At 29.4% G+C, this 15971-nt stretch overlaps 1 protein-coding gene across 1 annotated transcript in view; it reads right to left on the bottom strand.

The window, feature by feature from the left end:
- Positions 1-15971, bottom strand: part of LOC111641725 (dual specificity tyrosine-phosphorylation-regulated kinase 1A-like) — a 121720-nt gene that overhangs the window by 21732 nt on the left and 84017 nt on the right. Inside the window, exon 2 of the mRNA XM_023387934.1 lies at positions 1093-1298. Within this exon, the coding sequence (XP_023243702.1) occupies positions 1093-1298 (206 nt within the window). The remainder of the gene's footprint in view (positions 1-1092; positions 1299-15971) is intronic.

Raw genomic sequence — 15971 nt, forward strand, 5'->3', positions numbered from 1 at the left:
TGCAACATATTTCCATACAGTTGATAAGTTGTATGCATTTTTTTCACAGTAACCAGTCAGATTTATTTAATTGTAAAGATACTATTCACTACATTGTTTTGCAGTACATGATTTATTATAAAAACGTGAATTCTGCTGTTTAGGCTCTTGCAATGTTATTCAATAACATTGCAAGAGCCAAAAAATAACATAATATTGCTAATATACAGCAGTTGTATTAAACAGGCAGAAAAGTGGCATCAAAACAAACAAAGATAAATGAGTTTTTTAACAAATCATGAAATCAAGTGAACTGCTAATGAGCATAGACAATTTGCCTCTTTTTGTGTTTACAGTATAAACAGTTTCTGTCAGCTTTGTCATACACATGTACAGCCTAATAATCAATCTCATAACAGACATGTTTCTATAAAATAAAAAATAGAGATCTCAAGAGATGAATAATTTCAAGTACTGGTATTTCTCATCTGCAGAAGGTTAAAAGACAAAAAAATTTTCATATTCTCGGAACAATGAATGATTTTGGCAGCCCAAGCAATCTGTTAAAGCAAGATTCTATTGAGTGTTTATCAGCAGCATATAGAATTAAATTATATAAGATACGTAAGAAAAACTTTTGAAATTATAATTGTTATATATAATACTTTAAATAATACAATAAAAGCCATGTAAATAAAAATTGCATGATACTGAAATATTTTTCAGTTTGGAAGGTTTCTGTTTTAAACAGGTTTTATTTTTAACATTGAAAATTGCTTCATAATGAAAAATGTTTTCCATTAAGGAGTTTCCATTTTATTCAGGTTCCATTTTGGTATTCAATATATTTTGTACTTGTTTTCAATTTACTCTTAATATAATAAAAACATCATTTATATTTTTATAAAACATGCAAAAAAAATTATGACATTACTGTTTAAAGTTAAATGATAATTTCATAATTATCATAATTTTTATTTTATTTTAGATTTATTATTTTTTTCATTCTTAAAACATCTGCTACTACAAAATCTTTTCTTGTTTATTTAGTATTAATATTTTTAATAAAATGGCAATAATTTCAATTGGAATATATAATAAAAAATAAGTTACCTCATTAATATGTTTGTATGTTTTGATGAGGTCTACACTAAGTTTTCTTAATGGAGCTGTACTTGGATCACGATATTTATAGGCTACACGAGATTGCAAGGACACAAAATCATTTTGTGAGCCTTGCGCTCTGGTTGCCATTGCAACCAGTTGGTCCTGCGTAACCAATTGTCCATACATTGAGCCTGGTGCTTTGGACTGGTCTCCTATAATAAAATAAAAAGTATTAATGATATTATCTACATGGGGGCTGTTTCTTACAGTTTTCTCAAATAGAGTATTAAAATACAAACTAACAAAGCAAACCTTGTAAAGTCAACTTTGTTATTCATTAAATTTGGGTTATAAGGATGCTGCACACAGTCATTCTTTGACACTTTACTGTGCAGCACATAAATAGATGATGTAACAAAACATCATCTATTTATGTGCTCCTATCTATTTACTATCGAAACTCATGACTATCTATTTTGTTATCCATTTCTGGCCATTTATCCACNTATCTACATTTATTTTTATTATTTTTTTCTATATATATCAGCTAACTTTTTTTGAAATGATTTGAAAAGTAGTTCTATTGTTTACACACAAATAAAGCCAAAGAAAACCCAACAATAAACCCAACAGAAAATGTCACTGACATTTTCCTTTTCTGTTTTTCTTTGTATTGTGTTTAACATGAGGTTGTTTCTATCATAATAAAAAAACTGCTTATATATTACAGGACAAAGATTATAATGAAAACCTAACTATCTAATAAGAAATATTCATTATTAAATTGAACATTTCAATATTTGGTCACTGTAAATACCTCAATACAGTATTTCTGAAACAGATATTCAAAGTACATATGTCAGAAAATTAGAAATAGTAAAAATATTGAAACACAATAGACATGACATATAACAGTTTCCATTAATTTAATCTTAAATAATGTATAGCTTAATATTATAAATCAGAATATTGCTGCATGTTGGACATCCTCCTATGACAGTACTGCTAAAAGTGAGATGCCATCTACTCAGAACAGTCCTCTCATGTAGCTTCCAGTTCTCTGCCTATATATATATATATTTTTATCCTTATTTAAAAAATAGCCCTCGTATGACAAGTAATAACTTATATATATGAACATGCTCAATTACTAAGAAAAAAAATTTCTTAAATTCAAAAATTTACTACTGTAGAATCCATTCTAATGAAAATATAAATACAGTGGAACCTCGGTATATGACCTTAATCCGTTCCTGACCGAATAGGACGTATATGAAACCAACCTTTCCCATAAGAAGTACAGTAATGTAAAAATGATTAATCCGTTCTCATGAAAAAAAAAATGGCTGGCTTTAAACACCTCGCTTTCCTGGCTAGTTGCTGTTTGATTTTTCATGAGATCAGCGTGTATCGTTTTAGCTTTCTTGCAAATAATTGCTTCCGATACGCTGTCTCCAGCACACTGTTTTTCAGTTATCCAAAGCAAAAGCAATTTCTCAACATGATCTAATGTCTTTGATCTCTGTTTAGAAATTTATTTAACTCCTTTCGCAACGTTAGCAGATTTAATAATGTCTTTATTTTTCGCGATTGTCAAAATCATTGTTCTCGGAATACGGTATGCAAAAGTTAAATCTCGAACACACATACCATCTTCGTATTTCTCAACAATCTCTTTTTTTCAGTTCCATTGTGATTCTAGTCATTTTTTTAGTTTTCTGTTGCTTTTCACTTGCCATTTTGCAATTCATGATTAATAAAAATAATAAAATTTTACTTACAAATTAAAATCAGAAGAAATTTAACAAAGTTATAAACTGTGGCACTGCGAACGTCTAGTCTGGTTTAGTACACCGATAGTGCTACTTGTTCATAGATGGCGCGTATAATTGAATTAAGTCATATACCGAACAAAAGTTGTATACCGAGCAAAATTTGTTTTGCCCAAACAGGACATATTCCGAATTGGACATATTCTAAAGCAGATGTATACCGAGGTACCACTGTATATGTTTTGCCTCGATAACATGTAGCAATTTTCATTGTAACATACTATGAAAACTACTCTTTGAAAACTGCACCTTGTCATAAATCACTCAAATCATTAAAATGCAGTAAAATTTTAGTTTTCAAATGTTTTTGGTCATAAGTTTGAAAATTAAAACTGTACTGCATTTTAAATGTTTTGAAAAGTAGTTCTATTGTTTACACACAAATAAACCCAAAATCAGTAAAGGAATAAAACTATTTATTGATATGAACATTTACTGGTTTTGTGTATACAGTTGAACATGTCTTTCTCAAGCATGATTATCTTGAAAACCTCTATCTCAAAATTTATTTTTATCTGCATTTTCAGACTAAATTCAATATATTTTCTACATTATCTCAAATAATTTTCTCCCAAAACCTCTCTCTCTCTCTCAAATTATGGATTGAAGTACTAATTAGAAATTCAAAGTTCAGTGACATTTTTTAGCATAAATTGTAGTTGAAAAACATCTCTTGCACTATAGTATGTAGTTGCAATTAACACTATTTTTCTCTGATTGGGTACCAATTTGGCTTGCATCTTATTGGTTTAAAAAAGTCAGGCATTAGAAACTATTGAAAAAATATTTCTATTAAGATACATCAAAAATGTTTTATTTATACCTAATACAGATAGGTACTGTACTTGATATTGTATTAATAAAATATCATACCTCCAAACAAATCTATTACTGTTTACTGCATAGGAACCTCTATATCTCAAAATCTGTTTATCTCAAATTTTTTTCTTGTTCCTATGAGATTTGAGATAGACAGGTACAACTGTATTTGTGTGATTTTTTCATTACTTACAATCAGTTTCTGAAGTAAATGTATAACATACTACATCTTAAAAATAAAGCGAATAGCAAATAATGTTTTTCTTGAAGTATTGTTTATCCATATAAATACAAAGTAATTAAGGGATATACTTTTTCAATTATTATATGATACAAAATTTTATTAATTCTTTATATCTACATTTATTTTTATTATTTTTTTCTATATATATCAGCTAACTTTTTTTGAAATGATTTGAAAAGTAGTTCTATTGTTTACACACAAATAAAGCCAAAGAAAACCCAACAATAAACCCAACAGAAAATGTCACTGACATTTTCCTTTTCTGTTTTTCTTTGTATTGTGTTTAACATGAGGTTGTTTCTATCATAATAAAAAAACTGCTTATATATTACAGGACAAAGATTATAATGAAAACCTAACTATCTAATAAGAAATATTCATTATTAAATTGAACATTTCAATATTTGGTCACTGTAAATACCTCAATACAGTATTTCTGAAACAGATATTCAAAGTACATATGTCAGAAAATTAGAAATAGTAAAAATATTGAAACACAATAGACATGACATATAACAGTTTCCATTAATTTAATCTTAAATAATGTATAGCTTAATATTATAAATCAGAATATTGCTGCATGTTGGACATCCTCCTATGACAGTACTGCTAAAAGTGAGATGCCATCTACTCAGAACAGTCCTCTCATGTAGCTTCCAGTTCTCTGCCTATATATATATATATTTTTATATTATTATTAAAAATTATTAAAAAAATACAAATATATATATATATATATATACTTGTACTTTTTATATACATTTGTACTTTTTAATAATTTTTTAAATAAGAAAAAGATCCCAAATTTTTCTTATTTAGTATCTGGTTTTGTAAGATGTTTATATTTACTTCTGTATTTGATTTCATTAATACATTTTAACACTAAAACATAATAATACAATAAATACAGAAGTAAATATAAACATCTTACAAAACCAGATACCTTACATTATCTAAAATTATTTGATTAACCCCATCCTTACAATAATACATTGTTCCCAGTGCAGTCACTTGCATCAAAGGTAATACAACTCATCATCCATAACAATGTCCAGTCAAATTTGAAGCTTTGAAATCACCCTCATGCATTTTTTGCAGCAGAGACCTTTGCAATTTGAGTGTTTTCTTTTTGTATACTTTCAGGCTAAATTTCAGTTCTGGAAAACATTTTGCACAACTAGTATGTTTCTAACATATTGATGAAACATTTTGAACACTTTTTTCTAAGTGTTTTTAATGACTCTCCAACTTATCTGATTCCCTCTTTTTTGCTGTCATTTTAATTCTCGCACCCACCCCCTGGACATCCAGCAATAATTTTTCACTTTTCAGCATTTCTATAATGCTGCAAATTGTCCTTCTTGTCATTTCCATATCCACTAAATTCTTAAGCTTCTGTCCTTTCCTTATGTTGTTTGCAAAATTCACTAACTACAACTCTTCTTTACCCCTCATTAAGCTGCTCCATTTTGTTGGGCTGCAATAACCTATAAATTCCTACTGTCTTCTGTCTGTCTGTCATTCCTTAATCTCGAGAACAGTATTAGATAGATGAAAGTGAAGACCAGATATGGAAAACTTAGTTAATTAAGGCCTTATGCTCCTATATACAAACTTCTGGTCTACATTGGAGCTCATGTGAATCCAATTCAAATATTTTCCCCTGAATGGAGTTACAAAGATTACTGGCATGATTCTGTTGTTATCAGGAAAAGTATGATGTACAGGGGCAAGACAATACAAATTTGAGATGAATAACATGTGTTTTAAATAAAATAAATAAAGAATATGATTAAGAATTACAGCCCAGCATAGTGATGTTGTCACAATAAATATGCCTATTAAAATTGTGCAGAGTTTTAGTTAACAGGAGATCAAAGGTGATTTTGTATGTTAAGTTATCAAACTTTTTTCGCTTCTGCTTATGGTAGTGTATATACAAATCAGACTATTGCATCATGAAATGGGTTACACTTTTATAACTATGGATATGCAATTTAGCAATTCACAAGGGTTGACTATATATAGTTTATTATATAAAGTAGCAACATCATACTGGCAACAAATTTTAACCTGGGAATATATACCAATGGATGCATTAGGGAGAGATAAGGGTAGGCTGGGCCGATCCTGGATTTCCTTGCCGACCTATATGCCACCTAAAATAATTTTTTTAGGTCTACATATACTGACCATTATTGAGGTCTACATATACTGACCTTTTCTTTAAATATGATTTGATTGTTTGCCAAGTAATTATATGTTCTTGCTAAATGCTCTTTTTACACTTATATGACACTGAAAATTGATTGCTACATTTTAAAAATTAATTTGTTTGATGATGAAATGGACAGATAACACCTGCTCCACTAAAACAATGATCAGCCCATCTCTGCTCTCTTAGATTAAAAAAATTTTAGCATCATTACTGTATATACCAAATACTGTATAAGCCGATATAGGATGGTTGAGGTGGTTAATGCACTAGCCTACTGGGTCTGGAGGACCAAAGGTCAAATCCAGATGGTTGAAAAATCCAGAAAATTTTTAGGGAATGGCCAATCCCTCACTACCTTGCCATCCCTATTGTAGGCCTGGTCAAACTCAGAGTGAGTTTAAAAAGGCCCTCTTAGTGCTCATAAGGCAGAGTCCAAAAAAGGCATAAGTCAGAATTATTATCAATTATTTTTAAATTAGAAGTGGCAAAATGTACATTATGGCTGTTTTAATTAAATTACTGTAAATAAATAATTACTGTATATAATTTAATTAATTTAATTAAATGTCTATTCCATATGGATCATTCTACAGCAGCCCATATCTGAATCCAGGTGAATCATTTTAAAATTTCAAGTAATAAATTACATTTGCTGTGAACCTGGATACTTGGTTTGTATGAGATGCACTTAAAATTCAGTTAAGATAAATATTTTAAAATGGTAACATTTTAAAATATTAAATTTAGGTATTTAATAATTTTTTTTGTAAATGAATTATAACAGACAATTTTCAAATTAATCAAAAAAGAAAATAAGAAAAGGCTCTCTTATTAGAAAAATTACTTACATATTGTATACTACTTTGTATATTATCAATAAAGCATGCCAAAATAATTTTTATGTTTAAAATTTCTGAAATAATCGATACTATGGCAGTTTTTGATCTGAACTGAAGTAAGATGTTTTTAAAATTGAATTCAATAGATAACAATTGTATTTTGTTTATTATGATATATTTAACACTTAAGAAAATTAAATCATGTTATATTTATTTATATTAAAATAAAGAATGCCATCAAGCAAACAGCCCATCACTTTAAAGTAGTAGTTGTTACTCAACACCTTCATATTAGACAGCCATGAGCTGCCACAGGTTTTATCCACTAGAAGTCATGTTAAAATTCTACTTTGGAAAAACTAATTGACTGGCTTACAGGGCATTGAAGTAAATCCAAAATATCTTATCTTAGGCAGTCTTGGAGATACGACTGTTGACAAATATACATTTGAGTGAAGTCATTCAAAAAGAAAGCATCAAACAGTCAACAATTGGGACCTACTCAGATAGGTTGTAAAAATAAAACCAAAAAGCTACTATACTGGAATCATTTCATATCAGAAAACGGCCCTCACAAATCATAGCTTGGTTTGGCTACAAGAAAATGCATGCTTATGACTTAACCAAGAAGTTTAGGGAGTCTTACAAGGAGAATGTGACTCCTCATGGGCAACTCACAGTAAGCATTATGATCACAAGAGAGGTGTGGAATTTGTAGCTAAACAGAAGTAGAAGAGCAGTCATGACGGTGTGCACAGCATGAGTGACTTCACAAAAGAAATAGGTTGATGATCATTTTGGCAGTGCACAAAGAGCTGCAATATCATTCTTTTGTCCTCAGGAATCAGCGGCTCTTGACTGAGAAGAATAAGGGCAGAAAACTGAAGTCTCAGGCTCTGGTCCTCAGACTTGTGACTCCATCTAGCCTTGACTGCAATCCCCTTGACTACTACATATGGGGTGTGATCAAGGCAAAAGTAAATGAGAAGCATCATAATACCAAGAATGTCTAAAAGCATCCATCACATAAGTGGTGATGAACATGGACAAGGAGCAGATCAAGAACACCTGCAGCTATTTCAGGTCAAGGCTGAAGAAGGTCTTCAAAGATGAGATGCTACATTGAATAATTTCATTCTGTATGTTGTGTACTACTTTTGTACTAATTTTTGTAAGAATTTATTGATTTTTCCCTCTATTTTAACTGTTTTTTCATTATATGGTGGCATTTCTGGATTTACCTTGACAACCTTGTACATCAGCCAGTTTTATCAAAGTATAATAAATTCAATATATATATGTACAGGTTACGAAAAACTTTTAACATATAAGCGTTAAATTATATATGTATGTCACTAAATTGACAAGCGCTTTCGATGATACACACTTTCATCTTCTTCAGGTCATTAGAAGATATAAGATCCTTTTTCGAATACAAAAATTTTTTTTAAACGCTTATATGTTAAAAGTTTTTCATAACAAATGATTAGCGTGCTGTCTATCACTATATTATAGATATGTACAGGTACATTCAGTGCCAGTGTCAAGTTATTTTGTGCCCTAGGCAAAGTTTACAAGTGTGTCCCTTATTTCACAAGTTGGATATTTTTAAAATGAAATTTTAAACATAAAAATTATTTTGGCATGCTTTATATACAAAGTAGTATACAATATGTAAGTAATCCTTCTAATAACAGAGCCTTTTCTTATTTTCTTTTTTGATTAATTTAAAAATTGTCCGTTATAATTCGTTTACAAAAAAAAGTTATAAAATACCTAAATTTAATATTTTAAAATGTTACCATTTTAAAATATTTATCCTAACTGAATTTTAAATAGCAATTAATTTGAATCATTTTGGTAAGGAACAAAAAAGAACCAAGAGTTAAATAGTAAAATAGTGTAATATGTGGGGGATAAGGAAAAAGAATCGATACCTAAATCATATGTCACTATTTAATTTAATATTTTAGTAAAGTATGAGTAAAGCATAGCTTGAAATTTTGTGCCCCTTTATGGCTTGTGCCCTAGGCAGTTGCCTAGTTTGCCTAAATGGGAGCACTGGCCCCATGTACACATACAGTACAATTGAACATATAGTTTAAGTAAAAGTAAAAATAAAAAAAGTTTTACTTAGATATAAAAATCAATTATGATATTTGATTATTAGTTCCATTATTTGTCTTCTCACTTTAAAAAAAAAGTTTTTTTCAAAAAATTAATCAACCACAAACCTTTACGGTGCGAAATTAAATACAAAAATCCGGTTAAAAATTTTAATCCGGATTTTTGTATTTAATTTCGCACCGTAAAGGTTTGTGGTTGATTAATTTTGTGTTAACACGGTGTTGTGGAGAAGTTCAAAGTTTTTTTCACTATTTATTATAAATAAAATGTATTTTTTATTGTAGTTCCAAATGTATTTTCTTTTTTGAAGACTGAATTTCAGGAATAAAGGCATAATTATAGATGTGTGTATAAATTTTTGAAACTTCTTCTATATTGAATTTTCTAATTAATGAGATATGTTTTGGAATTCCCTGAATATAACAGAAGAAGCCAAAATTGATAAAGATCTAAATTCATTGCATTATGTAGACTAGACCCTGACATGTAGTAATAAATCTATCTGATAATTGAATTTTAAATCATACAAGCCATTGTTGAGTTTTAAAAAACATCTTTACTATTTTAATACAATATTAAAAACTAGCTTTCATTTACAGTACATATGTATTAATCTTTTATATTTAATGGTAAACATATAAAAAATATTCTTAATTTCAGTTTTTAAGAATTCTTAAATTTTTAAAAAATTCATAGAATATTCTGTATTTTGAAAAATATTTTAAACTGAACTATTGTAAAATATTTTGTCAATCAATAATAAAGTTAAGAATTAATTGACTTTTAATTCAAAAAGTTATATATCATAATTAATGTGTAGTGTTTTTACTATAATATGTAATAAACATTACATTTTTTTAGTTGATTAAAAAAGTATGATATAATATTTGAATTGACATGTAATACATCCAAAAGCTATTCTGCTTAACATAAAAAATAAAATTTATAATTTATCAATGCAACAAGCAAAAGTGATAACAATGTTTTATATTAGCTAAGTTTTATTATGGAATTCAGATTATGAGAATGTCTTCTTGAAGTCACATTATAATATTTTTGATTTTAATCATTGGCAATGCAAATTCTGGAGGAATGATGCATTTCTTTAAAACAAATAAAAAAATCTAAATCAATGTTGGATGATTTAAAAATTTTATTCATTAAAGAGTAATTTCAAAAATTAAAAATAATGAAAAATTGTGTATTGTGTTATTTGTTGTTTATTTAATACGATTTAAAAATTACTGTAAAATAAAAAGTAGGTATAAACATAATCATCCATTCTTTTACTGTAATCTACCATTTCTTTTTATACAACTATAAACTTAAATTTTGTTTTCCTTAATATTAAAAAACACTTCTTATAAATTGAATTGTGCTTTGATTTAGATTAGAGTTTTCTCCAGATCTATAAAAATTCTAAGTTGTTGAATTTTATAATACAGTAGAGCATCGATTATCCGACCTCCGATTAACCGTCACATCGATTAACCAACTGTTCTAGTCAGCAAATTCAAATGTCCGCTAGTGATGTGACACTACAATATTTGGCTATGTCTTGACTACTTTAATAGTATTTTTACATGTTTTAGCTGGCAACATGGCTCGACCATGAAAGGGAGCCAGTATTTAAATGAGGCTTAATTTTCTAATTTTTAACGATACAATAGCAACAATTATTATTTAAAAAAAATTTTTGTTGGGCTTAATATTGATGAAAATTCAACGCGAAGTAGGTTAATAGCGATATACTAATATACCAATTACATGAGATATACTAATATACTATACTAATAATGTATTTTTTCATATTTTCCGGTTATCTGTTTTTTCAGTTATCCGACCAACCCCAATCGAGTCAGATAATCGATGCTCTACTGTAGTTACTACTGAAATTTGTGTTCAATTTGTAAGAGAACATGGATAGTGAATCATATTAAAATGATTTTTTTCTAATCTAAATAATTCTTATTGATTTTCTGTCATGTATGCTCTTTTAATGTAACTAAAATACTTTCATTAGACAAAAACAAGTGCCATCTAGTATTCATTGTTTTTTATAAATAAAACAGATTTATAAATTTTTTTTTTTGGTCCTTTAGATCACTTAATAAAACATTAACACCTTATATCACTAAGAATACTTTATTTAATCACAAACTGTGATTAAATAAAGTATTCTCAGCGATATAAGATGTTAATGTTTTATTAAGTATTTTAAAAGGAAGCTGGGTTTAATATTTAAGTCCTTTAGATCAGTGATCTTCAAATTTTTTTGACTGCGTACCCCTAAGACGAAAATAATTATAAGATGTACCCCTATAATATAATATAATATAAAATCTATTGTTTTTGGGTTCTTAAATACATATTCTGAAAAGGAATTGAAAAGAATGTTGAGACTAAATGAATCTCATTCGTCTGCAATAAAACTTTTCAAATAAATTAGAAAAATGTAATTATAAAATCTATGTTTATGGAATAAATTACTCATGTTTTTTACATGTCAGAAAAATTTGCTAAATTTCCTCTATAAATACATAATTCCTGCTAAATTTACCGTTACCTGCAATATGAATTTTTTCCGTGTATGATCACAAGTGATTATGAGCCTACTTCTTTGGGAGAATGACTGTAAGATTAGACAGACTGTGGATAGGACATACACATTATTTTGAAGGAAAATTTGGCATACCCTCCAAGTATCACTTTGCATATCCCCTGGGATTTACCCCACTTTGGACACCACTGCTATAGATCATTCCCTATTAAACAAAACTTATTTAAAATTATTATTATTTTTTTTTAATTTTTAAATCAATGCTGATATTTGAATAATAGTGATAATTTAGAGTATTTTAAAAATTTTAACAGTTTTATTAACTAGTTAATAATATGATTTATAACATTTCTTACGTTTAACAGGAAAAAAAAAAAAAGAAATATTTTACATTTTATTTATTGCAATTTTCTAAATGTAAAATTTATTTCTAACATCAATTAATTAATACAGTCGACCACCCTATAACACTGTTGATTATTCTGTTTTATATGAATTCCGTGTTGTATGAGTCACATAGATTTTACAAATACGTGAGCCATTCACAGCCTGGCATACGTATTTGTAAAATCTAAGTGACTCATACAACATGGAATTCATATAAAATGGAAAAATCAACAGTGTTATAGGGGAGGTCAACTGTATTTGAAATAAATTCAGGACAAATAAGCCATTAATAACTTAAAACATAGACATCTATATGTCTATATGTTATATTTCCCTCTATCTGTAATATATATACAGTGGGTTCTGCTTAATTGGGACACATTGGGACTAATCCATTTTGGCCCAATTAAGCGTGTGCCCCAATTAAACAAACTAATAATAATTTTTAAAATGAAATATATAATATGTAAATAAATAACTAAATACAGTAGACCCCCTATAACGCGTTCCATTATTTGTCTTCTCACTTTAAAAAAAAAGTTTTTTTCAAAAAATTAATCAACCACAAACCTTTACGGTGCGAAATTAAATACAAAAATCCGGTTNTAACTAAATACAGTAGACCCCCTATAACGCGGGTTCATATAATGCAGATTCATATATCGTGGTGAAAAAATTGCGACCGTATTCATATAAAGACGCTAAAAGAGACTCGTAACATGTAAAATGTCATCGCTGACTCCTGTCGTGACAGGATTGGTCAAATCTGGACCAATAGTGGACGAGCAGCTGAACTACTTACACACTACGAAGAGTTTAGGCAGGTAAGTTGAGTTTACTATCGTCTGTACAGTATATAGGCCTAAATTAGGTACTGTAAGTCTAATACAGTACTGTAATTTTATACATTTCTTGTAAAAAAAGCATTTCTTATTCAACGGCCATAAAAATTATTTCTATTAATGATGTCTCCAAAGTTCAACGAATTTTTCGCAGAAAAATAACTTATCAGAAAACGCGGCCGCTGTTTGGTGCACTGCTCCGTGACGAAAACAAGCTTAAGCAATGGCATAGTCTAATGGTACACACTCAGTAAGTAATCCTACAATTTTTTGTTTATAGCATAGTTTATACAGATTATTCCCAAAAAATTATATGTGTTTTGGAAATGTCGAGTGAAATTAGTCTAGAATCAAATAATTTTATGGAAAAAAATCTTTCAAACAGCCGTAGTCTGTAAACTGCACACGTGCTGGGCTGTGATTGGCTCATGTATTTGAGGATTCCTACAATGCAAAATTCTTATAAAGCAGAACGTATCTACTGCATTATAGGGGGGTCAACTGTAAGTAAAAAAAAAAAAAAACAAAAATGATAATTGGCTTTATTAAAGAAAAATACAGAAATTATTCGTACTATAAATTGTGCAGAAAAAATAATGCTTACTTTTCATGATAAATTTTACAATTTTAAATTTGGAAACATGCATCAAATGTAGTTTTTTACTTCTAAAATTTTGCAGTTCTACAAAATCAGCACAGATATTCAGTGCAGATATGGGGCTTTCTTCATTACCTTCTTGCATAAAATAACGCTGTAACCTGACTATAAATTTTTTTGCCTCATGATTTATCACAAGTACAGGTGGGTCATCGTCCTCATTATTCTTTCTTCATCAAATTTTTGACGTTTGAATTTGGTGACGTCAACAACTGTATCCTCAAAGTTTTCATTTTCATTGTAACATAGTAAATTGTCATCTATTGTTGAAATTCTTCATTATTGATGATAGGATCTTGCAGTATGCCTTCATTTTCCTCACTTCTCAAAATTTCAGAAACATTCAAAGGTTTTAAAACCAGAAGCAGCAAAGCAGTTTTTTATTGTGCTGCATTTTATAGCTTGCCAACTGTCAGCAACAAACTGTATGGCTTGCAAAATGGAAGGAAATTTTTGCACTGATCTCTCTGGCTGTTGATGAACTTGTCATTGGGTTTAATCAATAGATTCCAGTATGTAATTTACCAATTTTCCTCGATACAACATCTTTAAATTTTTCATTACCTTCATGTCCATAGGTTGCACTAAGGATGTTACATTAGGAGGAAGAAATTCCAGCCGTATATTTTTGAGATTATCTAAATAAGAATGTGCAACAAAATTATTGAGAAGCAACAAAATTTTCCTTTGCTTATGTTGTAACTCTACATCCCAACTCGTAAGTCACTTCCAAAAGTCATCCACACATTACTGTTGGCATGGTACTCTACTGGTAAACTCTCTATTCTTATCCCCTTAAAGCATTGAAGCTTAGCACTTTTTCCTACAATTAGCAGTTTTCATTTGTCAGTGCCTGTCATATTTGCACAGCATAACACAGTAATGCGGTCCATTGCTCTCTTATACCCTGACAGTGCAATGTGCTTATAACACAGGAAGCCATCCGGTGTAGCACAATAATAGAGGCCGATTTCATCAGCATTGTAAATATAATCTGAACAAAAATTCTCTAAAAAAGTAGGAATTTTAGTTTTTTCTACTATTCAGCACTTACATTATCTGCACTGCCCTTTTTTATATGTGCTTTTTTGTATTTGATATTGGTTGTCTCACTTTCCATCGAGACAACCAACCATTAGTTGCTCTAAAATCTTTATGGCTTAGCTTTTTAGCAATCTCCTCTGACTTTGCCTTCAACACTAGACCACTGATATTTACACCTTGTCCACTAACCATAGAAAACCATTGATCTAATGTTTCTTCAACTTCTGGATCTTTTCCATCATGCTTTCTTTTGGTATTTCTGGAATTCTTTTTTGTAATATCCATTCCTAACGCAGTTGATTTTCTTGTTGTAGGAGACGCGCAATGGTAGATTTTGGTACACCAGCTATATCATCAAATCTACGATGGCTTGTATTCAATAATTGGCTTTTAATTTTATCCAGCAAAGCAATTTTACTTGAAAGTGTAAATCATTTCTTGGCATCTTGGCAAAGATTTAAGAGACAGAGACAGTCAGTGAGATGGATCCAAACTTGAATTTTCCGCTTCTACGTCAGCTTATATAGTTGTCAACAGTTGATGGCCAACCAATCAGCAGTTTTGCTGGTTATAGCTTTATTCTAGGTCTGCCACATTGCATGATGTTTTTTGCCAACGGTCTTTTCCTTGAGATGCATGCACCACCAGTTCAAATTAGCCAATAATGTTCATTACACGATATCATCATTACATCAACAATGATCCAATCTGAAGCAGGATCAGTAGCTCAAATTCTGGTCTGCCTCAGACAAGATTGTGGTGTAATACATCCTGCTATGCTGACTCCCCTCCAGAAAGACCAAATTGCTCGAGCAAAAGACACAATTGCTTTGTCTCTGCTAACTGTTAGGCCTAAACGACATTAATGTACGTACTGTTGATATACAGTATTTTTGGAAGATCTCTAAAATATATCAAAATTGCTAAATTAATTTTCTTCTACTGTCCAAATTAAGTGAAAAGTTGTCCCAATTAAGCATTTAAATAATTTTCTTTTTTTTTTGATTATGAATAAGCTGATGTTACTGAAAAATATCGAGAGTAAGCTGTTACTTCAATCTATAAGACTTATATGCATAGGTATGTTTTATATTTTTATGAATTCTACAAAACTTGTGTTTTTATATGTATGTTATATTCTTTTTTAATGTTTTAGTTGGCTGAAGAGGGGCTTAAGAGCCCGAAACGTGTAAATTTTTCACACGTATCAACTAAATAAAGATGAGAAAACCCGCCAAGTGTCTTAATTTATAGCACTTTATTGTGTTAGAAGCATAAACAAATTGTAAAGCACGGTTTCATATCATCAAAATAA

Source organism: Centruroides sculpturatus, unplaced genomic scaffold (genome assembly GCF_000671375.1).
Source record: "Centruroides sculpturatus isolate CEXI.00-Female unplaced genomic scaffold, Cexi_2.0 scaffold52, whole genome shotgun sequence".
Lineage (NCBI taxonomy): Eukaryota > Metazoa > Arthropoda > Arachnida > Scorpiones > Buthidae > Centruroides > Centruroides sculpturatus.